The 26,787-nt window shown below is 48.6% G+C and overlaps 2 protein-coding genes, 1 long non-coding RNA gene and 1 other non-coding gene across 5 annotated transcripts; 2 read left to right on the forward strand and 2 right to left on the reverse strand.

Annotated features, from left to right (window-relative positions):
• Positions 1 to 3,990: 3,990 nt before the first annotated feature.
• On the reverse strand, positions 3,991 to 11,878 carry ODC1 (ornithine decarboxylase 1). The gene is made up of 12 exons (XM_030920613.1): positions 11,704 to 11,878; positions 8,724 to 8,833; positions 8,500 to 8,618; positions 8,043 to 8,216; positions 7,656 to 7,828; positions 7,264 to 7,398; positions 7,057 to 7,138; positions 6,793 to 6,876; positions 5,591 to 5,753; positions 5,396 to 5,508; positions 5,086 to 5,300; positions 3,991 to 4,478 (listed from the first exon to the last, which is right to left on the reverse strand). Exons 3-12 carry the CDS (start codon positions 8,599 to 8,601, stop codon positions 4,334 to 4,336), a joined length of 1,386 nt encoding a protein of 461 aa, XP_030776473.1. The 5' UTR covers positions 8,602 to 8,618; positions 8,724 to 8,833; positions 11,704 to 11,878; the 3' UTR covers positions 3,991 to 4,333.
• On the reverse strand, positions 10,303 to 10,438 carry LOC115894441. Its single transcript, XR_004054560.1, has one exon. It is a non-coding gene; the product is annotated as a small nucleolar RNA SNORA42/SNORA80 family (small nucleolar RNA).
• On the forward strand, positions 10,383 to 14,319 carry LOC104675200 (translation initiation factor IF-2-like). Its single transcript, XM_030920527.1, has 3 exons — positions 10,383 to 10,387; positions 11,256 to 11,596; positions 11,688 to 14,319. Exons 1-3 carry the CDS (start codon positions 10,383 to 10,385, stop codon positions 12,566 to 12,568), a joined length of 1,227 nt encoding a protein of 408 aa, XP_030776387.1. The 3' UTR covers positions 12,569 to 14,319.
• A 296-nt stretch (positions 14,320 to 14,615) lies between these two features.
• Positions 14,616 to 19,531, forward strand: LOC115894208. Of its 2 annotated transcripts, XR_004054228.1 has the most exons (4): positions 14,616 to 15,068; positions 15,812 to 16,034; positions 17,442 to 17,603; positions 18,966 to 19,531. It is a non-coding gene; the product is annotated as an uncharacterized LOC115894208 (long non-coding RNA). The 2 variants fall into 2 exon arrangements; XR_004054227.1 differs by lacking the exon at positions 14,616 to 15,068 and having other exon boundaries at positions 15,376 to 16,034.
• Positions 19,532 to 26,787: the final 7,256 nt, after the last annotated feature.

Below are 26,787 nucleotides of genomic sequence, written 5' to 3' on the forward strand. Positions count from 1 at the left end.
GGGGAGGGCCCATGTCAAAGAGGGTACAGGGTGACAGCGAGAAAACCCCTACAGTGGAGGGGACTAGCCAGCCACTTCAAGTCACTTAGGAAAATCTGGTAAGGAGGGAACCTGCAAAGAGATGTGTGGTCCCAGTCGAAGAGGTCACTGTTGGGGGTGTGAGGAGCACATGACTTCACACGACAAGCCGAGGGAAGCCTGGGTAGGGGCAGGCCCCACTCATAAGAAGGTGCAAAGTGGGCGTCAGCCAGGGCTGGAAAGGGTTGCAGGGGGCACACGTGGTTTGCTCTGCCCACAGGCTTCTGGCCTGCCTTTGGTTGCTGCAGGCTGTGAGGGGCAGTGCCTGGCCCTGACCCTGTCAGGGAGGGAGGGGTTGGCCACCTGCTGATGTGCCAGGAATGTTCCCATCCTTGGCTTCTGATGTGTCTGCTGCCTTCATCAGCCTCATGAGCTGGGTTGGCATGAGCCAGCCCTCCTGGACCCTGCAAAGGTGAGGACCAGGTCGTGAGCAACTCTACCGTGACCCCGAGCCAGTCCACTGCCCAAGCCACCCTCCCGATGCTTAACAGCATGTGCCCGGGGTAGGGAAACACTGAATGAAGCTGGAGTCATCTGACCTGGCTTGAAGGTTGCCTCGCCATCTGCATGACTTGAGTTCATCTCTGAGTTTATGTCTTCACATGGGAAACCTATTTTACAATCCTCGTCAAGTCAGTAATACATGCCCATTTCAAAAGTGCAGTGTGGTGCCAGTCCCCACTCTCCACCCAGGCCTCGGGTTCTTCTGCCTGGAGGCGACCTCTGTTACCCGTCTCTCACAAGCTCTTCCAGAAATATTCCATGCATATCCAAATATGTATGTACACACACACTTTGTTGGGGTTTGATGTTGCTTTTTACACACATAGTAGCATACGACACAGTGCCCCCTGCTCCGCTATCCTCACGGAATCTAGCTTGGAGCTTGTTCCTTATCAGTACTGATGAATCTGCCTCATTCCTTAACCACTGTGTATCCCGTTCCATGGACAATTTCATCAGTACCTTCTTGTATACAAGAAATTGTTTACAAATGATACCACAATGAATAACTTTAGAAGAGTATTTCATCAGAGAAATTCTTACAACTGCTGGGTCAAAGACAATGTGGATTTTTTTTTTTTTTTTTTTTGAGACAGAGTCTCACTGTCGCCCAGGCTGGAGTGCAGACGCAAGATCTCCGTTCACTGTCAGCTCCACCTCCCGGGTTCACGCCATTCTCCTACCTCAGCCTCCCGAGTAGCTGGGACTACAGGCACCTGCCACCACACCTGGCTAATTTTGTTTTTGTATTTTTAGTAGAGGTTTCACCTGTCAGGATGGTCTTGATCTCCTGACCTTGTGATCTGCCTGCCTCGGCCTCCCAAAGTGCTGGGATTACAGGCGTGAGCCACCGCGCCCGGCCTATAATGTGGATTATTGATATTGTCACATTCCCTCCAAAGAGACTGTTCCTCTAATTTACTTTCCTGCCCAGTGCGTGAGGACACCTGCTCACCCCGCGAGCTGGGGAACTCTTGTCTTTGCCAATCTGATAGGTGAGAAATAGATTCTCAGTTTTGTCTCCTTTGGTTGACAAATGTCTTCATGTTCAAAAAGTTTACCGTCGGCTGGGCATGGTGGCTCATGCCTATAATCCCTGCATTTTGGGAGGCGCAAACAGGTGGATCACTTGAGACCAGGAGTTCAAGACCAGCCTGGCCAACATGGCGAAGCCCTGTCTCTACTACAAATAAAGAAGTAGCCCAGTGTGGTGGCATGCACGTGTAGTCCTAGCTACTCAGGGGGCTGAGGGAGAAGAATCATTTGAACCCCGGAGGCAGAGGTTGCAGTGAGCTGAGATGGTGCGACTGCACTCCAGCCTGGGCGAGAGTAAGACTCTGCCTCAATAAAAAAAAATCGTACTGACAGCCAGGTTTATGTCTTACTCACTTTATATTAGTTACTTCATTGATTTGTTAGAGTTTTTAATATGAAGAAAATTAGCCCTTTTCACGGGTATTGTAGCCCTGTGTGTCCCTTGATTTGTTTCCAGTAGGTTTATGGTCTGTTACATTTAAAACTTCCATCTATCTGGAATGTATTTTGGAGTAGGAGTTGGGGATACTTGTGTGTCTTCTAACACTACCCCACCCCCAGAGTCTGGGGAACGTGGTCAGGGGGCAATAATCGGTATTTTTAAGAAATGCCCCAAGTGATTCCAATGGACTCTGGCTGCCTTTACCTTTGCCCAATAGCTCTGTTCCCCCTGAATCCCCTCTCGTGGGGGCCGGCGTGCCAGGAGGAAATTCACAAGTGGTCTTGGTGGAGCTGTATTCACTTCAAGTCACAAGTCTAGAAAGGTCCAGTATCTGCGCACGACCAGACAGCAGCATCTTTAATAATGAAGTGGAGACACCCAAACGCAAAGTAGGACTTCAGCCTCCTGGAGGACAGTGCCCAGTGTCGACACAGCCCCAGCTACCTCCTTCTCTGGTCTCTCCTGCCAAATTTGCCTGCCTGCTTCCATGTACAAGGGCCAAGGAAGATCACTTGATCGAGCCTGGCCACACCATTTCACAGACCCAAGTCCGGCTTTGTTGGGGCCTGGTAAGTGGCTGCACCAAGCTGTGGTCAGGAACGAGGCTTCAGGGGCCACTCACGTGTAGCACATGATTACCTGCGGCTGTTTCTGTCCCCACTGGCACTACTGACGGTTGTTGGATTGCATTTCACCTAACTGGCTGAAAGAGCATTGTTTCCAAAGCCTTAGTCGACTTTGAATGGAATACCCCTCTTTTCAGTCTAAGCTCAGCACTGCCACTAAGCGACCTTGGCAATTTCTTCCTTTTTAAGATGGAAGACCTAATGTACCAAGAGTCTAGGCTTGGTGTCTAGCTCCAATTTCTTGGCACACAGTACACACTCGGTGCCGACTGTCATATTTTTAACATAGTGGGTCCCAGATCCCAGGGAACTGCCCTTGCTGGGACGCTCAGTTACCCAAACACACCGGCATCCTACTTCTCAGGCTCCTGGAAGGCAGGGCTGTGGACTACAGCACTCCTTCCCACCTTCCCCCTCCAGTCAGAACCAACCACTGTGGCTCCTGAAAAATCTTTCATGTTTTGGCAACTCTGGCCCAGGGAGACCAGAGTTGGTGATAAGCCAAGCCCTGGGCTAACTTGGCAGCCACACGAGGTAACTACAGCCACAGGAGGGCTCCTGACTTCTCCGGACTCAGGGCTCAGGGGAAGGTGGTGCTTTTGAGAAAGGCAGGAAGTCACTCTCTTCAGCTTTGGTAAATGTGTAACAGCATCAGCTTGACCTTCCACCCTGGGAGGAGCCACAGCCTTCCTCCCTACACATTTGCTCTCTTCCTGTTCCCCTCATGAGGCTGGTGGGGACTCCAGGATGCTCCCACTGCCTGGTGGCTCTGACGTGTCCTTCCCTCCTCCTGCAGCTCCAGCGTTACCCATAAGACATCGCCACACTGGGGGTTACGGAGCATGAGAGCCGGCCATGTTTTGGGGGAGAGTGGGGGTACACTTTGAGTAAAAGAACACACAAGGCCAGTGGTCATGGTCAGACAAGACAGTGAAGATACACAACATGGTGGGGACTTGCTGTCGCTGAATTTATTAAAATAAGCTGACTGCCAAATGTGCTATATACATTCCTAAGCTCTTACAGGCATGAAGGTGGGAGGCGACATGGATGGTCTCTGCAGGCCAGGTCCATCAGACTTAAGTAGGTCCCACCACCAGGGCCTCTGCATACAGAGTTCATGGCCAACTCTGGACGTGTGGGGTGGGCTGAGCAGATGTGCACCGTCCACACCGGACGACGGGACTTCCATCTGACCAGTCCTCCTACCTGTGTGTGTGTGGACCCATTGTTCTCTGAGAATCAGAACGAGCTATACGGGACTCATGAACCGTCTGGAATGAACACACTGTAAAAACGTCCCAATGCCTAATTATTTCAAGATACTTTATTTTAAAAACAGGTCACAACACTAAGCTTTTGGCCCATTCTGCCATTGTACAAGCTACAAACGCTTGTTCAGCAGCTGCGGGGCACTCTTGAGTAGCGTGTCTGAGGAGTGAATAAAAATCCATATAAAACAAATATTCAAATAGTTTCCATAGGAACACAGATAAGTGTGACCCATATCCTAGTCTTCCATATGGCTGCATCGTGCCGACCCTACTCTTACAAAGACATTTCAAAACTAGCAGTAATTAAGTTACATGGTCCCCCCAAATCCCTTAATTCAAGCTAAACTTGCAGTTAACAGCTACCAGAGTGATATCTACACATTAATACCAGCTGAAGCACAGGCTGCTGGGTGGCGTTTCATCCCACTCTCCCAGGCACAAGACACAGGCAGGGTGCTGGTGTCCTGTTCCTCTACTTCGGGTGGGAAGTCGGGGTTCTGGAATTGCTGCATGAGTTGCCTGAGAGAGGAAAAGTGGAATATTAAAAACCCTGCCTCACACTCCTAACTGGGCATGACAGTATTTACTTCCCATCAGGAAACAATTCAATGTATTTTTTTTTTCTGAGACAGGGTCTTTCTCTGGTACCCAGGCTGGAATACAATGGTGCTGTCATAGCTCACTGCAGCCTCAACCTGCCACGCTCAAGCAATCCTCTCACCTTAGCCTCCCAAGTAGCTGGGACTACAGGCGCCCACTACCATGGCCAACTAATTTTTTAATTCTTTGTAGAGACAGAGTCTCAAACTCCTGCCTTGGCCTCCCAACGTGTTGTGATTTCACGTGTAAGCCACCACACCCGGCCAATTCAATGTATTTCTAAAGCAAGCGTTTCTTCAGTCACCTTTTTGATAATAAGGAAACCACAAGACACAGGGCACGAACTTAAATACATTCCAGTTACGTAGAAATATCCTCATCAGTCTTTTCTAAAACTTTTCTTAGGAAAAATATCCATTTATATTTAATCTTAGGCAAGACAATTTCTTATTCATCTAAACAAGCAGCACATATTCAAGAAGGTGCCTATTCTTGGCAGCACCATCAACGTGCATGGCTTACTTACCACGCAGGCCCTGACATCACATAGTAGATCGTCGGCCTCTGGAAGCCATTGAACGTAGAGGCAGCAGCAACAGTGTAAGCGCCCATGTTTTCAAAGAGCATCCAATCACCCACATGCATTTCGGGCAGGTCACAGCGCTCAACAATCCGATCAAGGCCATCACATGTTGGTCCCCATATGCTGGATGAATAATACTTCTCATCTGGTTTAGGTCTCTATACAAAGAGACAGAGAGAGAGGAAGTACTACTTAATTATACTTGTGGTGACCAGTCCTCTTAGTTGTTTTATACAGTATGCTCAGAAATTACCTTTTGCAGAAGCGGCTTTACATGTGCGTGATCATACAGTATGCAATTAAACGACCCATAGACGCCATCATTCACGTAATACATAAAGGTCTGTTCACTCGACTCATCTTCATCTAGAAAGGCAGATCAACGATCTTAATGACTTTTTGCATCAGCTTTCAGTTATACATGAAGTGATTTGTCCTTTACACATACCATCAGAGCCAGTCTGCTCCTTTAATACAATTTTCTTGGCGATGATATTAACCGCAAGTGTGAAAGCTGATGCAACATAGTATCTGCCGGGCTCAGCTATGATTCTCACTCCAGAGTCTGAGGGAAAGTATTTGTCCAAGGCTGGGTTGATTACGCTGGTGATCTAAGAGAGCGAAGCAGGAAAGAAAGAGCAGCCTTCGTTGTGCAGAATTCACATGGGGAAGTAACATCACAGGGCCTTGTGACATGACATCATGAGACCAGACCTCAGCAGACAAGTTTATCATTAAGTAACAAAAGTAAAACAACATCAACATCTCCCTGCAAACCAGGCTGCACATCCCAGGCGGCTCACTTTCATTCCCCTCCAGGCGCCCTATCTCCTGTAGGATGTTATGGGTATGATTTTATCAAAGAACAGCACAAAACAAATTACTACCTAGGAAAGCGTCAAGACGTCAAAACATTCTTATTTAACAAACACATGCCAACAGGATCAATATCCTATTCTGCCCACGTCACGATTTTAACAAACCACGTGGATGTATTTTATAAATTTAAGCACCAATATAATGGCTTAACTTCCGAAGTGACTAAACATTTCAAATATTTTAAGGAGAAGAAGCACAGGTCTAGCAAAGCACATCTGGGGTGATGATGTCCTACCGTTAGCATATGCTCTAGGAAGCCCACAGCAACATGTTTTTTCTTTTTTTGGAGACAGGGTCTCACTCTGTAGCCCAGGCTGAGAGCAGTGGCATGATCATGGCTCACCGCAGCCTCAACCTCCTGGGCTCAAGTGATCCTCCCACCTCAGCCTTCCAAGTAGCTGGGATTTTAAAATTTTTTTTAATTTTAAAATTTTTTGTAGAGATGGGGTCTCACTGTGTTGCCCAGACTGGTCTCAAACTCCTGGGGCTCAAGTGATCCTACCACCTCGGCCTCCCCAAGTGCTGGATTACAGGTGTAAGCCATGATTTGCAATGTAACTAATTATCCAAGACTTCTGGGAAAGCTGACTCACACTTTAGAAAACCAAATGATATCAAGTGCAATGTTAGATAGCACAAAGAAATCACTCAAAGTATCACACCAAGACACTTCAGCCCATTTTGGTACTAGTTAAGACACTTAAATTTTGAAATATTCCAAAAAGGAATTTATTAAAACAGCTACTGCGTATTAGTTTTGTTCTAAATTACCTCTTCAAATTTAAGCTTCACATCCTCAGATCCAGGAAAGCCACCACCAATATCAAGGAGATACATGCTGAAACCAGCCTCAGCCTAGGATCAAGAAAATAAGTCAGTCAGATCTACAGCTAATAAACAACAAAAATGTATGCAGCGGATAGGCTGAAACCCATGCAACACAGGACCAACCGCCATAAAAAGTGAGCTCTAGAATTAAGACTAGTTATTGTCAGTTCCGCCCCGCCCTTCGCTAACAGGGTCACGTATACTCACCCCCATGTCAAAAACACAGCGGGCATCAGAGATTGCCTGCACGAAGGTCTCAGGATCGGTACAGCCGCTTCCTACGTGGAAGCTGGGGTAAAATAAAGAGACAAGACACTGTGTCTTAGTATTTCTTAACACAATAGCAAACACTAGGAGAAAGCCTGCAAACCTCAAACTGTTTAATGACCTTCAGCTATCCCACCAAGATCTCACCTGACACCAACGACATCGATATTCAGCTCTTTTGCCCGTTCCAAAAGGAGCCTGCTATTTCTGAGCGTGGCACCGAATTTAACACTGAGACGACAGACTGCTTTGGAATCATCAGTGGCAATCCGCAAAACCAACCTACAAGCAAGGAAAGTGCAGCAAATGTCTCATGATAGATGTTCACTCACAGCCACGATTAAAATAAAAACAATCCTGTTCTAAACACTGTCGCTGACATATTCTGTAGTTTGAGTCCCAGGCTTCATGACTCAAGAGGGGGTTTCAACTTTCTACTAAAGTACAGAAATATAATAATCAGAAAATTCAGTTTGTTTGATAAGATTCCACGTATCTTATGCCCCCGATCTTGCCCTCAAGATGGGGGAATAACTCACTTTGCTTTTGGATGTGCTCTGGCAACTTTCATCAACTCAACTTCACTATCAAAAGTCATCATCTGGACTCCATTATTAGCAGCATACTTAATTTGAGATACTTGTTTACAAGGATTTGCATAGATAATCCTCTCTGGAGGCACCCCCAGACTCTGCACCAACTGTATTTCAGTCTGAAAAAGAAGAGTGGTGTCATGCTGTCCATATGTGGCTTCACAGGTAGAATAAACAGAAAAGCACAGGAAGTTGTGATGTGCCCCGCCCCACCCCCACCCACCTGCCTTTAGTGAGCATTCATTGCCCAAAAAACACAACTTGTATCTGCCCTGTGGGGAATACCAGGACCATTTTATACAACTGCTTTTGAGTCCTGCTGCTATTGCTTACCTTGCTAGCACAGTCAAATCCTGTCCCGACAGCAGCAAGGGTCTTCACGATGGCTTTGCTATCATTACATTTGACTGCATAAAAGGGGGTGACACGAGGGAGAGCTTTTAACCACCTCAGATGTTTCTTTAGAATGTCTCCCAGGTCTGCCACATAGAAGGCATCCTTATCATCCTGAAACAAGAGTGGTCACAGGTGACTCACTAGCAGTCTCACCACATACCACACCAACAGCCAGCGACCTTCTTTCCCATCAGTCACAATGAATCCTGCTCTTTTGAGTCTAGCCACCGATATGAATATCACCATTATCACTATTAATTTACCACCAGTGAATTAATTTCTACATCCCCTAACAAGACACATAAGCCTCACTGCTCTTCCTTAGACCTTGCCAAAGTTTTCCACTTGCCTGGCACTCTCAGCTGCACTGCCAGCATGGGCCTCATATACTTACAGAAAAAGAAACTTCATTAATTTTTTGGTCCAGAATGTCCTTGGCAGTAAAACCTTCATCGAGGAAGTGGCAGTCAAATTCTTCATTACCAAAGTTGTTCATGATTTCTTGATGTTCCTCTGAAATGCAACAAAATGCAAATAGAGTGGAGAAATTCACTCAGAAGACTTAGCAATACAATTCTTAGGATTAACCTGCAACACAAATGTAAACTGAATACTTACATGGAAAACTAAGAGATGGAACTGAAAGAAATATTTCCAGCTTCTCACAAAGGCAACTCTCCAGGAATTCCAAATCCCTCTGTGTGTGCCCTTGGAGCAGCAGTGACAATCTGTGAAATAAAACAGGGAATTTGCTGTCTACCTTAGGAACACATCAAGTTGAAGATGGGGCACTGGCCGAGCACACGCAGAGCTAATCATACCCCAGATATAAATCACTCACTGGCCTGGTGATCCCAATTATTACTAGGTACAAGGCACATGATTCCATAAACCTTGGCAGTATAAGGACACCACAAATTCAATACCAGGTTTTCCCAAGGCAGCACACTAATATTTGTACCAAAAAAATGTAGAATGCAAGTTTCAGAAGCTTATCTGCACTTAGCTCACTGATATGGAAAAAGTTTTATAATGGTCTGCTTTATTTCAGAGCAGTTTCAGTTCTTTAGAAACTTAAAATAGCATTATAGACTTTTTTTTTTTTTTTTTTTTTTGAGATGGAGTCTCACGCTGTCACCCAGGCTGGAGTACAGTGGTGCAATCTTCGCTCACTGCAACCTTTTCCTCCCAGGTTGAAGCGATTCTCCTGCCTCAGCCTCCCAAGTAGCCAGGATTACAGGCGCCTGCCACCACGCCCTGCAAATTTTTCTGGTTTTAGTACAGACAGGGTTTCACCACGTTGTCCAGGCTGGTCTTGAATTCCTAACCTCAGGTGATCCACCTGCCTCGGTCTTCCAAAGTGATGAGATTACATTATAGCCTTTATATACAGCCATACAAACATCTTGCCATTTCCTACTTCCACTAAGTCTTAGAACGATTTTTACTGAGCAACAGGCATCATGGAAATGTCTGGAGCATTTGAGATTTTACAAGTTAATTTTCTGGTATTAACTGGGTATATACTTCTTAAAAACTGTAATCCTCAAGTCAACTTATCACATTGTATTACAGTTGCTGTTACCTAATTAGAATTGTTTTTTTTTAATTTTTAACTTAAAAAAAAATTTTTTTTGAGATGGAGTTTTGCTCTTGTTGCCCAGGCTGGAGTTCAATGGTGTGATCTCGGCTCACCTCAACCTCCGCCTCCCAGGTTCAAGCGATTCTCCTGCCTCAGTCTCCCGAGTAGGTAGGATTACTGGCATGCGCCACCACACCCAGGGCTTGGCTAATTTTGTATTTTTAGTAGAAACGGGGTTTCTCCATGTTAGTCAGGCTGGTCTCGAACTCCCGACCTCAGGTGATCTGCCTGCCTCCGCCTCCCAAAGTGTTGAGATTACAGGCGTGAGCCACTGCGCCCGGCTAGAACTCAGTATTCTTAAACCAGCGTTGCCTACCAAGTTTAGCAATTCCGGAATGCCAACTGTCCTTACAGGCACTCTCGTATTTGCTTAGCTATGAGAATAATTTGGGGCTAACTTCACCAATAAGAAAAATAAGCAAGAACATCACACTAGTAACAATAAAAGCCACTGTATTTTGCTTTCATCAAATGTGACACACTGGTGAACCAGCTTTCTTAAAATTATTTATTTTAACCTTAAAAATTTCTGCCAGGTACAGCTTTCTTCTTTTCCACTGTGCAACCCACTTCAGTGCCAGCAGCCTACAGGCACAGAGGCCAGGCAATGGTTCGGGGACACAGTTTGCTCTGGCATGGGGTACTATGACAGGCCCAGGGGGACGGGCCTGTCATAAATCCAAACCCATGCATGGAATTTGCTTTAAAGCTCTATCTATTGTGACTACTCGGGAGTGTCAACCTCGGAAGTTGCCTAAATCACCCCTCGGAGAAGGCAAGAGAGTAACAACGCTAGCAAAACCATTTTTGTTATAGAAATGGTTATATATTTTTGTTTATATAAAGAATATTTGCAATTTAATAATAAATAGGCTCACGCAGACACGGACGGGGTCATTTAAGGCCTTGTTAAATATTTTTAAGGCAATGTTCAGGCCTAAACTTGGAAAGTTTTTATTTCTTTTTAATATGCCAACACTTTTTTGCTTTTTCTGTATCTTTTAAAGCGTTACTTAAGTAACTTACTTGAATATATTTTACTGAATAACACCTTTTGGTTTTTCTGTAACAGCTATTTAAAACGGCGAATCAATTAGCACAAGACCGTAATGTTAGAAGAGAGAGCGGCTAATTCAAACAAACTTTCAAAAAATTTTCACAAATCAATTACAGTCTGCCCAATTTTATGTTTAAACAAAGTCAGCCAACACATTCTTTGTCCTCCCCAGACATTCCTGAGAGGTTCTGCCTTTTACACTTTCACCAATTATTTCGGCTTCGCAAACAGCACAATCAGCCTTTTCTGAAAACCTTAGGGCTGGCTCCCCTGTGTACGTCCGTTCATCTGAGCCAAGCTTTCCCGAGATCACCGAGTCATTCAGAGTCCTTAATACAAACACCTCTAAGTCATGGCTGGCCGAGCACCTAATATTATAGCTACTACGACAAGACTATCTTAGCTCTACCCACACTCGCGGGTTTTCAAATTGGTGTCATCTGCTCTGTAGACACAGCGAAAATAAAAATTGGAAGGAAACTGAAGGCGCCAAGGCCGGGGCCCCGCTCGTCTGTACCGAGGCGAGTCCGGGCTCTGCGCCCCTGCACCTGCTGCGCGCCCGCCAGGGCCTCCCCCAACGGCTCCCTGGCCCGCGCGCGGCCGCCGACGGGTTGGGAAAGGACTGCGCGGAGACGCAGGGTCCCTGGGAGGGTCTCCGCCAGGCCCCTCCAGCCCCAACCTGTGAAGACGGGGGCAGGACGCGGCGCCCGGGTCACCCCTATCGAGCCGCGGGAGATCGCCGGGCCGGGAGGAAGCGGCGCCCCAAGGTCGTGGCCCGCTCGGCGACCACGTGTCTCCGCAGGCCGGCGAGGCGCGCCGCACACGTGCCCGGGGCCCGCCGCCCGCCCCGGCTCCCGCCCTCGCTCCCTCCCTTCCTCCGCAGCCGGGCGGTCCCTCACCTCAGAGCGCCCGGGCGCCGCGGGCCAGCCCCATGGGGAAGTGCAGACGCCGGAGCCTGAGCCGCAGCCGCAAGAGCGCTCGGCCGCCCCCGCCGCGCCCGTCAGCGCCTGGCTCCCGCCCGCCGGAGACGCCGGCCCGAGGTGGCGCCGGAGCTGCTGGCACAGGGGCGGCGGGCGGCGGCGGCGGCGGCTTCAGGAGGGACTGACAAAGCCCCACGGCGCGCCGCTCCCTACTTATAGCGCCGGCGGGTCGCCATGGAGACGCACCAGCTCAAACCAGCCACGATCGGTTCCGGCCGGGACGCCGCCGGGGGAGGGGCGGGGGCTCGGCGGTGGCCAACCCAGGCCCGCGCGGAGCTGGTGGGGCGCTGGCGGGCCGACGTCAGCGGAGCCGAGCGCCGCCCGCCCCACGCGTGGCCCCCGCCCCCGGCCTCGCGCCCCGCCCTCCCCACCCTGCGGCTGTCCGCCCGCCTGGAACTGGTCTGCGCACGCGCACGACGCCGCAGGCCCCGGCCCGCGGCCGCTGAATGGCGGAGACTGTCCCTGCACAGCTGTGCTTCCACCTGACCTTCAGTGCCTCGTGCCCGAGAGCGGAAAAGGGAAATCGCGAGCGGAGCACCGGTGTGCTGGCCACGTGGGCCCCGCCGGGCCGACTCTGGACCCTGCTGCCGCCCGCCGATCCAGTGCGAGGGACCTGGAAGTGACCCGGTGCCGCTCCGCTCCCACCAGCGAGGAAGCAGAGGCGCGGGAGGGACGGGGCGTCCCGGGGGTCGCCAGCACGCTGGGGGCAGGGCTGGCAGCCGCCCCCACGCCCCCGCGCTGGAAGCCTCGTCTTTGTAACATCCAGTGCCCTGTAACTAGATGAGTCCTGTCCTGCGGAGGTGGTTTCGCCTGTGAAGCCAGAGATTCACCCAGGAGCGTGAGGGGAGCCGGGTCTTGAACCCCCAAGCCGCCCACTACCCTCTGCTTGACCGGATGGAATTCATCAGTAACTAGGTATCTTTAAGGGCGGCTCCCTGGCGCGCTCTGAGAGTTACGGAAGTCCCAAAATGCTTTGACCGAAAACGTCTAACAGTGAATACATAAGGCAAAAAGCCGCGTGGGAAATTCGTGTCTCTAGGAGCGCCCGGGGGATGCCTCTGGAGGTGGACTACCACTCACCCCAGGCCACGCTGGAATGCCCCCACCAGGCAAGCACTGAACTTGAATTGGGGACACTTTTTTTTTTCATTTTTACCATTTTGGACAATCCAGACAGTTTATGTCTCTCCCTAGGGTAGGGATTTCGACAGACCGGAGTGTGGCCGATGAAGAGTCAAAGAGAGGAGAGAGTAGATCTAGATCTAGCCCTGGGTGGGTAGGGATGGGGTTGGAGGAGCTCGGAGCACTGGCCCAGCCCTGCCCCCAACTTGCTGTGTTCTCTTGGACAAGTTACTTCCGTTCTCTGGGCCTCAGATAACCCAAGAATCCTTACATAGATATCTTTATAGCCGGAAAGCCCTGTGAGGTTTTGAAAAACTTCCTTGGTATCCAAAGCCAGGTCTGAGGCACAGTCAGTGAATACCTGTTTAATGAATGCATGCAATAAATGAATGGATGATCCAGCTCTTCCTGGAGCAGGCGCGACTTCCAGAAACAAAAAAGAGGGTAAACGCGAGCCGTAAGCAGAAGTGAATCTTCTTCCTATGTGAAGCGATGCGGGGGTGGTCCGCCCCTATCCACTTTATCTTTACCTAGTCCTGGAGCACCTGCCCGGACTAGAGGGGTGGGGGTAGCTCCACCCTTAACAAGCTTAATTCTCGATGAGATTAACCATCAGAACCCATGAGAGAACGTTATAGCTCCAGCGCTGAATGGAACATTTTTGATGCTGTGGTGATGCGGACTTTGTGCTTCTCTGTGAGGAAACACTTTCTTCCAACGATGCAGTTTTCCTCACACTCCGGGAGTGTCCTCACTGCCAGAATTGCCCAGCTTCCTGGCACACCTACCAACCAGTCATTCCCAGCACTGCCCAGTATGCAGCCTCCCGGCAGAGGGCCTGGATGTCTTGGCAGGTAGGGTTCCCCTAGCAGCCTGGGGTGGCCAGATAGAAACATTAACTGGAACTGGAGCACAGGTGTGCTGGCCACGTGGACCCTGCCCGGCCGACTCAGGACCCTGCTGCCGCCCACCACTCCAGTGCAAGGGACCTGGAAGTGATCCCGGTGCCGCTCCAGTTCCAGATCCAGGGAGCCAGGAGGGCTCCGACTGTTGCACACACAAGCCACTCACACTGCTGTCGCCCACATACCTTCCTCTCCTGCTAGCCCACCCCAAAGCCCAAACTCCTGCCCACATGCTGGGAAGGTGAGGCCTTGCCTGGACAGCCCAGTAGGGAAAATAGAAGGAGGGAAGGAGTCTCGCTGCTTCCCCGGAGCTCTGCTCTGCGGCTGCAGGAAGACCCACAGAGGCCCTGGGCAGCAGGACTGTGGACAGCAAGGCCTGAGTCGTGAAACCCAACCACTCAGCTGGATTCCAGAAGCTCAGGTGGTGGTGACTAAACCTGGCCTTACTCAAAATGCATGACTTTATTGTCTTTCAATGTATTTTCAGTAAACTTCATCCTCTCCATTACTATTTCTTTTCTTTGGAAAAAAACAACAGATCCTTGTAAAAATACGTGATGCCACGCACTTAGGAGTCACCCTCATGTGGAGATAAGATTTCTTTATTATTTTTATTTTTCTGAGAGTCTCACTCTGTCGCCCAGGCTGGAGTGCAGTGGCGTGATCTCTGCTCACTGTAACCTCTGCCTATCGGGCTCAAGCGATTCTCATGCCTCAGCCTCCTGAGTAGCTGGGATTACAGGCATGTACCACCATGCCCAGCTAATTTTTGTATTTTTAGTAGAGATGGGGTTTCACCATGTTGGCTAGGCTGATCTCGAACTCCTAACCTTAAATGATCTGCCCACCTCGGCCTCCCAAAGTGCTGGGATGACAGGCATGAGCCCCTGCACCTGGCTGGAGATGAGACTTCTGTGTGTGGTGCTAAAAGAGTAAGTAAAAACATCAGACACTACATTGGACATGCTACTAAGAGCTTAGTCATCTCACCTAAGTTCTCAGACCAAATCCCATTTTCTTAGGATTCCTTGGGCCCCCTCACAACCCCGGCCCCGCCCCACTCATTTTGAAAGTTTGGACATGACTCCGCCTTTCTGAGTTCCAGGCTACCCTTGTGTAAATGGATGGTTGGACTGGATGAAAGCTCAGGTTCTTCTTGCCTTCTAATGTTCTAAGAATCGGACTTATTTCACAGAGTTCTGTATAAATCCACTGACCAAGTTTTCTGAACCAAAAACAACATGTCTGATGAAGGAGGTATCTTTTTCTCTTCTTTGCTAACTTTCATGAAAAGGCTTGTAAAGGTATATAGTGATTGCAGACTTAAGCAGTCACCCTTATCATTATTAATTTTTTTTCGAGACAAGAGTCTTGCTCTTTTGCCCAGGCTGGAGTGCAGTGGCACGATCTTGGCTCACTGCAACCTCCGCCTCCCAGGTTCAAGCAATTTTCCCACCTCAGCCTCCTGAGTAGCTGGGAATCCAGGTGCCCACCACCACATCCAGCTGATTTTTGTGGTTTTAGTAGAGATGGGGTTTCACCATGTTGGCCAGGCTGGTCTTGAACTCCTGACCTCAAGTGATCAGCCTGCCTTGGACTCCCAAAGTGCTGGGATTACAGGCGTGAGCCACCGCGCCCGGCCTCACCCTTATTGAAAAGAATTAGGTCACATAGAAGACAATAACCAGCAAGCATTTGTGTATCCATTTACTCAATATTGGAAAGTTTGACATTGAGAGCTTTCTGGAAAATGGGTTTCGGCTCTGCTTACGTGTCCGTGGTTGTGCTCTACTTCACCAGACTTCTTCCAGGAGCACAGAACAGTGGACTGTGGAGTGAGGCTCATGATCTCTAGTCCCATGAGGACTTTGGGAGGTTAGCATCTGCCCTGGCAAGGATGCCATAACTCAGGACACCTGGGTAATGGGGAGCAGTCACAGATGCTCTAGTCCCATCTGGATGTTTGGCCAAAAACAGTTTTCCTTAACTCAATCACTCAGCAGTCCTTTCACCTTGCCCTTTGAATGGTTTTAGGTGTTTCTGAAAAACCCAATCCACCCTCCAAGGTGGAAAGTGTGCCATCTCTGCCCATAATCCAAATGGTGTGCCTGAGGCATAGAAAGCAGCTTTCAGGGAGGCCCTCCTTCCTCTGAGCAATGGTGGCATCATCAGAAAAGTGGAGCTCCTCCAAAAGAATCTGCTGGAAGCAGAGGACGCCCATGTGTAAGTGGAAGTCCCAGGATGTTTGTTTTATAAAGTGTTACATCACGGCCCTACCTTGCCCCACCCCTGGTGTGGCTCACTGGGAAGCTGCTGGGACAGGAGCCAAATAGGAGGAACTGGGCCAGGGCTTTCGGGAGCTCAGAAGTGCCCTGGGGCAGGTTAGTGGGCACACACAGTTGCAGAGAAGAGGGGGCCCTTGTCTGGAGGCTGAGAGTTTGGAAGAGTTCTTTTTTATTTATTTATTTTGAGATGCAGTCTTACTGTCACCCAGGCTGGAGTACAGTAGCGCAATCTCAGCTCACTGCAACCTCTGCCTCCTGGGTTCAAATGATTCTCGTGCCTCAGCCTCCTGAGTAGCTGGGACTACAGGTGTGCACCACCACTCCTGGCTAATTTTTTGTATTTTTAGTAGAGATGGGTTTTTGCCATGTTGGCCAGGCTGGTCTCAAATTCCCGACCTCAAATGATCCGCCTTCCTCAGCCTCCCAAAGTGTTGGGATTACAGGTGTGAGCTGCCGTGCCTGGCCTGGAAGAGTTCATTTTCATGGGGAAAGTGATGTCTATAATTATTTTGCTTCCCACGGCCTGTCTTTTTTGGTGGGCAGAAGTCAGAGTCCTATTAAGCCTGTATGGTGTCAGCATTCAGACATGCCATCTGACATGTGGACGGAAGCTTTGCCATCTGCCTACTTGGCTTGTCTGTTTCAAGCCCTTCACTGGTGGCCCTTGGTCCACAGAGTCAAGTCCAAACACCTTAGCCTGGCACCCAGGGCCCTCTGAGGCCTGCCCTACCCTGGCCACCCTCCCAGCCTCTTCTGCCACTCTAGCTCCCTGAGCCACTGATGTTCCATGGACCCTGCCCCTGCCATCGTAACGTGGGTCACGTGATATGGGCACCTTTCCTGCCTTCCCCTCCCCGCAACTCTCCTTTGAAATCAGGACCATGATTTTCTTCTCTCCATATGTTCAGTTTCTAGCCCGATTCCTGGCACACACAGTCATTCAATATTGTCAAGTTGAAACTGGGTTTCGTAGCGCCTGTGGGCTATTGGGGAAGAAAGAAAGAAAGTGAGGCTGTGCTGAACCATCATCCTTTGTGGTTGCTGTACGAGTGATTAGCTCAGGAGAATTGCTCCCCACGTGCTATCTAAAATTAGAGGAACAAAAGACCCTGGGTGTTCTGCCTTTGGTCAGGTGTTTGTGGATTCATTCCACACGTGTCTGCTTCCTCCTATGTGCAAGTGGCAGGTAGGACAAGGGAGGACCCCCGATGTCTGGGCTGGGTTCCTGGGGACCAGCAGGGAATTGATAAGAGCCAGGAGAAGCCTCGCTTTTACGCAGTGCCTAAGAAAACTGCCTCTTTTGTTTTATTTTCTGAGTTCCTGGTGACTCCCTCTGACCCAACAGGCTGCAGCGCCTCTGCTGGGCTTTGCCACTGCCCCGTGTTTGCTAGAGCCTCACCCTGGTGGGGCCCCACCTCTGGGAAGCCCCAGCGCCTGCAAGATTTTTTCCTCTCGTGACAGGGAGCAGCATGCAGAGGGCCCTTGCACAACCTGGGTCTTCTGGAAGGTGAGTGCTCTGCCCGGGGGCAGTGTGAGCTCTGCATCCCTGCCAAGTCAGAGGCGGGACCATCCAAAGGGCCTGTGGCTGGGGTCTGCCACACCAAGCCTTGCAGGCCTTCCAAGGGGTGGAGTGCCCTGAGGGCAGTGCTCTCTGTCTCTGTTCCAACAGCTGTGAGCACTTGCTCTGTGCCAGCGCCCCTGCCAGGTGCCAGGGAGAAGGAGGGGAGGCCAAGGAGGTCCCTGTGCTCCAGGAGCTCATGGTCCAGAGGGGAGGCTGCCCCTGGCTTGTGCTTTCTAGGTTCTGGTCCCTGGGACAGTGGTCACACAGACAAAGGAGATGGACGCAGCTGAGGGAGCAGGGGCCTGGGCTTGGAAAGGCTCATCCAGGGCTCGAGTTAGGAAGGGGCCTGCAGCACCCAGGGCAAGAATAAGACCTGTGGGCACCGAGGGAGGCTTCCGCCCATGAGCCCAGCTTTCCTCTGTGAGAGGACTGAGGGCTGTGAAGGGGAGAGCAGAGGAGGGGTCACTGGGGAGCAGCATCTCACCCCCAGGGGCTGCTACTTCGTCCAGCTCCGGCCTCCATCAGTCCATTCAAATCCTGGCTGACAGCAGGGCCCCACCAATGCAGAGGGCAGGTCGACCTGCACATATGGCCACAGAATGTTTTGCTTTGGCATTCCATGCCCTCTATGGCTCAGGGCCCAGGCAGGCAGTTCAGCAGAGGGAATCTAGCAAGGGAACTAGTTACAGAGATGACATATCTTACAGCTGCAGGAAGCCACTGTCACTCAGAGGACTAGGGACGAAAGGGGATGAGGGTCCTCTGCAGCATGGCAGCCACCTGTGGGCTGTCCAGTGGAACTGGCACCACAGAGAGACCCACTGACTACCAAGGGGAAGCAGCTAGTGCTGGGGAGGCTGGGAAGCCAAGAGGGAGGGAGACAGAGAGAAGGGACAGGAGCCAGCTCACCACTCCGCCCATCCTCCCGGCTCCCACCAGCGCTTCCCAGTCAGAAGCCTGTTGGCAAGAGACCCTGGTCAGTGTAATTTTCCGAGGCCAGCCTGGTCCATTCCACCAGAGAAACAGCAGAGCCACAGTGGGAGTGGGGAATGGGTCTGAGAGCGGGCGGGCAAGGGCAGGCTCAGCCCCTTCCGGAAGGCCCGTCAGAGTCTTCCTCCTGCCTTCTTGTAGGACAGTTTCTAACCAGAGTTCTGGTGAGCACTGGTGACGTTTCACATTGGCTTAAGCAATAAGGAAGAGCAATCATCTCAAGTAGCAACATGGCTCGGGGAAGGGAGTCTCCAGTTTCATGTATTCGGAGCCTCAAGAGCTACGTTGAAGACCTGGATTCTTTTCCTGTTTTTGCAGTTCCATGCCCAGGTATTGGCCCAGCTGTCCTCATGGTTCCAAGAAGGCTGCCCCAGGAAGGCTTGTGGACAGAGGGAGAAGCATCTCTTCCTCTAAGTCTCTTTTTATCTAAGAAACCAGTTTGACCAGCATCCTTCCCTTCGGCTCTCTGGGAGGAATGCATGGATCCCTTCGCCTTCCCCCATCCCTCCATGATTGACTAAACCCACTAGGATCCACTCTTTCGTGTGGAAATGGGTTCAGGCCTCCCATGAACAGCATGAAGATGCCCTCTGATATGGGTTACATTATGTCCCCTGCCCCTGAGACAGTATGTTGAGTCCTAACCCTAGTATTGCAGGATGTGAATTTATTAGGACATAGGGTCTTTATGGAGGTCATTAAGTTAAATGAGGGCATTAGGGTGGGCTGCTGTCCTGATATTAAGGGGAAATTTGGGGCTGGGTGTAGTGGCTTACACCTATAATCCCAGTGCTTTGGGAGACCAAGGCAGGAGGATTGCTTGAGGGCAGGAGTTCAAGGTACCGGGGAGACCCGGTATCTATTAAAAAAAATCAAAAACAAAAAAATTAGTGCGTGGTGCATGCCTGTAGTCCCAGCTACTCAGGAGGCTGAGGTGGGAGGATCGCTTGAGTCCAGGAATTTGAGGCTGCAGTGAGCCATGAAAAGGTGGGGGACGACGGAGACCCACAGGGAAAGCATCCTGTGAACGCGGCAGAGGTAAGGGTGACACCTCTACACACTGAGGAACTTCAAAGGCGGCCAGCAAGCCACTGGGAGCTCGGGGAAGGCACAGCGAAGATGCTCATCTGCTCGCTGCCCTCAGAGGGAAGCCAGCCCGCCAACCCCTTGATCTCAGACCTCTGCCCCCCGGAACTGTGAGATGATAGATTTCTGTTGTTTAAGCCCCAGTTTGTGGTGCTTTGTTACAGCAGCCCTAGGGAACCATCCACTCTCAGAACAAAAGCAGGGCTGGACTGCTAGAAGAAAGGAGAGGAGACCTGCGGAGGATACCCGCCTTGGGGCTGAACCTGAGATCACTCCAGGGCTCCCCGGGTTGTTTTGAAGAATGGAGATGGATTTGTGCTGGGCTTACTGTAGAAGCTCGGTACAACATGTGACGCTTATAAGGCTGCAATCCACAGAGCTCAGTCCCCAAGGAGCGCTGCATGCACAGACATTCCAAACAGAAATTCGCATTTCCCTTGGCTTCTTTCTCAAACATGGAAGGAGGGACTTCTCAGTGCATCATTAAAAAATTCTCTCCTTGGCCAGTCGTGGTGGTTCATGCCTGTAATCCCAGCACTTTGGGAGGCCGAGGCAGGAGGGTTGCTCGAGGCCAGGAGTTCAAGACCAGTCTGGGCAACATAATCGAGATACTGCCTCTACAAAAAATTAAAACATTATTTAATGTTGATCTGTGAGATTTGGGTGCACCCACCACCGGAACAGTATACACTGAATCCAATTTGTAGCTTTTATCCATCACCCCCTTCCCACCCTTTCCCCGAAGTCGACTGTGTCATTCTTATGCCTTTGCATCCTCATAGCTTAGCTCCCACTGAAGAGTGAGAACATACAATGTTTGGTTTTCTATTCCTGAGTTACTTCACTTAGAATAATAGTCTCCAATTCCATCTAGGTTGCTGTGAATGTCATTAATTCATTCCTTTTTACGGCTGAGTAGTATTCTATCCTATATATATATATACCACAATTTCTTTATTCACTCGTTGATTGATGGGCATTTGGGCTAGTTCCATATTTTTCCAACTGCAAATTGCTCTGCTATAAACATGTGTGTTCAAGTATCTTTTTTGAGTAATGATTTCTTTTCCTTTGAGTAGATACCCGGTAGCTGGATCAAATGGTAGAATCACACTTGTAGTTCTTTAAGGAACCTCCGCAGTGTTTTCTGTAGTGGTTATGGTAGTTTACATTCCCACCAGCAGTGTAGAAATGTTCCCTGTTCACCATATCCACACCAACATCTTTTTAAAAAATTTTTTTGATTATGGCCATTCTTGTAGGAGTATGGAAATAAAGAAAAAAGTGGATTTTGGCCTGGGTGGGTGAGGAAGAATACAGAATAACAGAAATAGAAAATGTCACATAACATCTAAAGAAGCAAACAAACAAAAAACCCAGGAAGAAGAATAAAAATTGAAATTAAAGGGATAGAAGAATAGATAAATAAATCCAAAAGCTGGTTCTTTGGAAAGACCAGTAAAATAGATAAATCCCTTGAAAGCCTAATTAAGGGAAAAATAAGACAGCAAGAGTACAAAATAAGGGAAAGGAAAATAAATGGCAAACCAATAGATAGAAGATAAAATTATTTTGAGACTTATATAAATAAACTCATGGTAAGAGGTGTGAAAACAAGCAGAAAAGGATGATTTTTCAGCCAAATATAAATTATCAAAATTGACCCCAGAAGTAGGAACTTTGACTATACCAATTCCTATAGAAGATGCTGGAAAGGTCATTAAAGAGTTAGCATTGAAAAGGATTCCAGAACCAGATGGTTACAGAGTTAACCTTTAAAGAAGAGAGGAGGCTGGGTGTGGTGGCTCATGCCTGTAATCCCAGTACTTTGGGAGGCCAAGGCGGGTGGATCACAAGGTCAGAAGTTGGAGACCAGCCTGGCCAACATGTTGAAACCCCATCTCTACTAAAAAGACAAAAATTAGCCAGGCGTGATGGTGCACGCCTATAATCCCAGCTACCCAGGAGGCTGAGGCAGAAGAATCGCTTGAACCGTGGAGGCAGAGGTTGCAATGAGCCAAGATCGTGTCACTGCACTCCAGCCTGGTGACAGAGCAAGACTCTGTCTCAAGGGATAGATGACATAATTTGTATATATTTTATTAAAAAATTTAAAAAGTTGGAAACAAAACCCCTCTCCTCTCTGTTTCCAGCCTGTGAAAATCTTGGGAGCTGCTTCCTTCCATCCATAGGTCTTTTTCTCCCTCCTGCAGGAAACTGTCTCCCTGTGTCCCTTCAAGCAGCCTTTCTCTGCTGGGCCACTTACTCCTGCAGGATACACTTCCCACATGTCTCTCCTGCCCCCATTACACAGAGCAGGTGTCCTTGGGGCAGGCGGTCTTTTCCATTCTGGTTGTGCTTGGGGGGTTTGGAGGGCGAGAGGCAGGGCAGGCAATGACTTGTTGAGGGAAGGGGACAGGATGATGGTTGGGAAGAGACAAAGTGTTTAAAACAATTTGGTGGATCAGTGAGCTAAGGCTTTACTTGGAAATTTCAGGGTCTGAATAAATGTTTTCCCTGACAGTCTAGGGAGGCAGCGACTGCACAGTTATTTGTAAATGTCTTCAAAACTCAGCAGACACCCTACATTTCAGAGGTTTCCTCCTAGCCATTGTCTCTCCCAGGGCTGAACCCCACAATGCTCTTGGGGGTTGCGGCTTCCTGTCAGGCCTGTGACAGGCCAGGGTCTGCAGCAGGGCAGACGTCCTAGGAAGAGCCCAAGTAGGAGCTGAGAATGGAAGAGTGAGGACCAGCTGGGTGGAAAGAAGAGCTGTGAAACGAACTGTGTTTTCTGAAGAGAGCTGCAGCGAGGTCTGCTCAGGACCCCGGAGAAGTGAAGTCTCCCTTTGTCTAGGCAGGCTTGTGACTTGTTTGAAACCTCTAGAATGTGGCAAAAGTCACCTGAGACCACATCATAAAAGGCGGTGCAGCTTCTACCTTGTTAGCTGGGATGCAGTCACCTTGTAAGACGTCAGGCCTTCTTGAGGTCTCATGGGAGGCCCACCCACAGGTGTCTGGTTCAGCCGAGCTGAGATCTCAGTTGACAGCCAGCACCAACCATCAGACACGTGAGTGAGGACACCTCCAGATAACTCCAGCCACAAGCCTCGAGTCCCTCACTGCTGGTCACCAAATCTTCCCAGCTGAGGTCCCAGACATCAACCAGCAGACAAACGAGTATCTACTGTCCTTGACCCCCAGAATCCAGCAGACATATAAAAGATGGTTATTAACCCTACTAAGTTTTGGAGTAATTTGTTATGCAGCCATGCAATGGAAAGCAGCGCCTACAATATTCTTATAATGAAATACTTAGCCAGGACCCTCCTATTCCAGCAAGAAGTTCTCTCTGGAAGAGCCCAGCTTTGGGGTTGGATAGATCTGGGTTTTAATATGTCAAGAGGGCAGGCCCTGGAGACAGAGCACATGGATTGGAATCCCAGCCTGTCATCGGCAGGTTAATTAATTTCCCTGAATCTCAGTTTCTTCATCCCTAAATGGAGGAAATAATAGAAGCCACGTTAAAGGGAATTAAATGAGATTATTTATGCATAGCACCAAGGCTGTGTCTACTGTATTTGATCCCTGAAACAGTTAATTTTTCTTGACATCCCTTCCTTGGTATATGTATTAGGGTTCTCTAGAGGGACAGAACTAATAGGACATCTATATACATAGATATATATATATAGATATATATAAAGGGGAGTTTGTTAAGTATTAACTTACACAATCACAAGGTCCCACAATAGGTCATCTGCTGGCTGAGGAGCAAGGAGAGCCAGTTCAAGTCCCAAAACGGAACTTGGAGTCCAATGTTCAAGACCAGGAAGCATCCAGCACAGGAGAAAGATATAGGCTGGAGGCTAAGCCAATCTCTCCTTTTCACATTTTTCTGCCTGATTTATATTTTCTGGCAGCTGATTAGATGGTGCCCACCAGATTAAGGATGGGTCTGCCTTCCCCAGCCCACTGACTCAAATGTTACTCTCTTTTGGCAACATCCTCACAGACACACCCAGGATCAATACTTTCAATTCAATCAAGTTGACACTCAGTATTAACCATCACAATACGATAGGATTATTTTCTGTAACAACCTATGTAAAAGTAAGCAGTCATTATTTTCCTGTTTTGTTCTTTAGGTGTAAAACAAACAAGAATTTTAAAAGAAGAAACTTCAATTTTAAAGATATTATTCAAACTAAGTTAAACATTTCATGTATAAATGAAAACTATACATTTTGTTTGCATGTATCAAACAAAAATATTCCATCTTACAGTTAACATTTCCACTGTTTAAATTTTCAACACCAAAACTCCATATTTAATGATGGAATTTAACTGCTTACACGCTGCATCTTTGCCTTCCCAATCACAGTGATACTGTTTCTTTCAAATGTCATGAGAGTTGGAGATATGTCTTGCTCCTGTGCTGGGCGCCAAGGTGAGGTGGTCAATTGTTGGTCTGGGACTTTCAGTGCTGAATTCAGAAAAGTCCTGGGTGAACTGGGACAAGTTGGCCCGCCAGCTGAAGGACTGAAAAGAAAGCTTTGGACACTTTCCCAATGAACACGTAGCCAAGTCTTTGTGAATCAGAGGCCAGCCGTGGAACCAGGAGTTCTCTGAATTAATTTAGGTGCAGAATATGTTTATGAAAGGGCAACTAATAAAAACCTGAAGTTCACATATGTATTATTAAAACACCATCGTAACTTCAGCAATTGTTTAGAACAAAGGGATCTTTTTCAGGGAGGAGTATTTTATCAGTGCCACTGTTTAGAATTGATGGGCATGATGATAATAACAAGCAGAGCAACTTTTAGTCAGTTTTATTATTGTTTTAACATGATCTACAGACAATACACGTCCTTATTGCCTGCACCTGGGGCAGAGAGCGCCCCTGGACCCACCCTTCCTAAACCACCACACCTGGCCTGGAATGCGCACCTGGTAAGGGTATATGTTAGCTCTCATTCCAGCTAACTGGGGAGTCTTGGCTAAGTCTTTTCACATCTCTGAGGCTGGATCTAACGGTTATTTTGTAGGGTTGTTGGATATAGGATTTTGTAGGGTCATGGTTGTAAGACTATCAGTTAAACTATAAAGAACCTAGCACAAGCCTTGACGTTGGTAGGGGCTCAGTAACTGCACCGTCCCTCCCCTTCCCCACTTCCTGGCTTCCGCAGCGACACGGTGCTGCTTCCCTCACCTGAAGACATCATGCTTAGATCTTCGATGATTGAAATTTGTCTCATCTTGGCTGGGTGTGGTGGCTCACGCCTGTAATCCAGCACTTTGGGAGGCTGAGGTAGGCGGATCATGAGGTCAGGAGATCGAGACCATCGTGGCTAACACAGTGAAACCCCATCTCTACTAAAAAAAACGAAAAAATTAGCCAGGCGTGGTGCCTGTAGTCCCAGCTACTCAGGAGCCTGAGGCAGGAGAATCGCTTGAACCTGGGAGGTGGAGGTTGCAGTGAGCCGAGATGGTGCCAATGCACTCCAGCCTGGGCGGCAGAGCGTGACTCTATCGCAAAAAAAGAATAAAAAAAAAGAAAAGAAATTTGTCTCATCTCAAATCATGAACCCCCCAGTAACCGCACTGCTTCTGGCTTTCCTGGGAGCTCGTTACCTTGGCCATATCTAGTCTTGTCTGGTCTCTGCTCCTTTGACAAGATGGACTGTTAGCATTTAGGTGTGCGTGCTGTCTTGTCACCCCAGGAGATTGCATGGTTCATGGCTGACAATGTTTTCTCACCGTGCCCACACAGAAACCAAGCTCACAGAAATACACAGAGACCACACACACACAGTCTCCAGTAAAGTCCTGATTTCAGATATTTGGCATCCCATTCTATGCAGACTCTCGGTGCTGATTTAAAGTAGACATGGGGTCCTACATGACATTTCAGTGGGGAGAAGATCCTGGTTTTCCTGGTATAGTCAGTCCTGATATAATGATCAGTTATGCTGTTCTGTACTTAACTTTTAATCAACAAGCACATTATTTTGTTAATTTAAAACATATTTAAAATGCTATTGGATGGGAGAAACATCATCTTTATCTTCAAAATAACATTATTAAGCACCTCTTACAATACTTTGGAGTGATTGTTGATGTTGTATTTGCTATAGTGAAATTTATCAAGAGAGTGAGGAAATATACGTTCAGATTTTCTTCATCATCTTTAGGGGTATTTGCACATACTTCAATGTGGTTACTACTTTTGTCTTCCCCACAAGACTGCACTCAGGACTCGGAGTTTTGGGAGGTGGGTTCTGTGTCTACTCTTTCATCGCTGTGTGAGCTGCAGGGTGGGTCTTCAGTAAATGTCCATCAAAAGAAAGATGTCAAAAACTTAATGTCCATTTGAGGTGCAGAAGGAAGGAGGTTTTTCTTTCTTCTTATAGTCAAATATATGATATAAAATTCCTGTACGCTTTGTCTTTGTCTTTTTTTTTGTTTTGTTTTGTTTTCTTGACAGAGCCTCACTCTCCTGCCTAGGATGGAGCGCAGTGGCGCCAACTCGGCTCACTGCAAACTCCACCTCCTGGGTTCAAGCAATTCTCCTGCCTCAGCCTCCCGAGTAGCTGGGACTATAGGCACGTGCTACCATGCCCAGCTAATTTTTGTATTTTTAGTAGAGACGGGGTTTCAGCATGTTGTCCAGGCTGGTCTTGAACTCCTGACCTCAAGTGATCTGCCTGCTTCGGCCTCCCAAAGTGCTGGGATTCCAGGTGTGAGTCACTGTGCCCAGCCCACTTTGTGTCTTTCGAAATTCAGTGGGTCCATTCATTCGTGTATTCATTGGACAAATATTCATTAAGGTCTTGATGTAGCAGACTCTTTCTTGATACGTGGACACTGTAAATTTAGGTTCACATCTTGGATTTCTCGCTGAGTTTGATCATTGTGAATGATCATAGAGTTTCCAGTTGTTTTCTCTTTTCTGACCACACCACAAAGGCTGCTTGGACCTATCTCATGCCGAACTATACCAGAGAGCCGCCGTTTCCTCCTCCTCCTCCCCTTCTGAGAGCACCTGTGCCTT

The sequence above is a fragment of the Rhinopithecus roxellana genome, chromosome 17, assembly GCF_007565055.1.
Source record: "Rhinopithecus roxellana isolate Shanxi Qingling chromosome 17, ASM756505v1, whole genome shotgun sequence".
Classification (NCBI taxonomy): domain Eukaryota; kingdom Metazoa; phylum Chordata; class Mammalia; order Primates; family Cercopithecidae; genus Rhinopithecus; species Rhinopithecus roxellana.

What these genes read in the sequence shown, in the direction of transcription:
- ODC1 (XM_030920613.1), bottom strand. Translation starts at nt 8,601, where the DNA reads ATGAACAACTTTGGTAATGAAGAATTTGACTGCCACTTCCTCGATGAA. An exon ending in AGAGCACATCCAAAAGCAAA is followed by an intron (nt 7,399 to 7,655) that starts GTGAGTTATTCC and finishes CCTTGCTTGTAG; the next exon opens with GTTGGTTTTGCGGATTGCCA. An exon ending in GGAGCAGACTGGCTCTGATG is followed by an intron (nt 5,509 to 5,590) that starts GTATGTGTAAAG and finishes CTGCCTTTCTAG; the next exon opens with ATGAAGATGAGTCGAGTGAA.
- LOC104675200 (XM_030920527.1), top strand. An exon ending in GGCCCGCTCGGCGACCACGT is followed by an intron (nt 11,597 to 11,687) that starts GTCTCCGCAGGC and finishes CTTCCTCCGCAG; the next exon opens with CCGGGCGGTCCCTCACCTCA.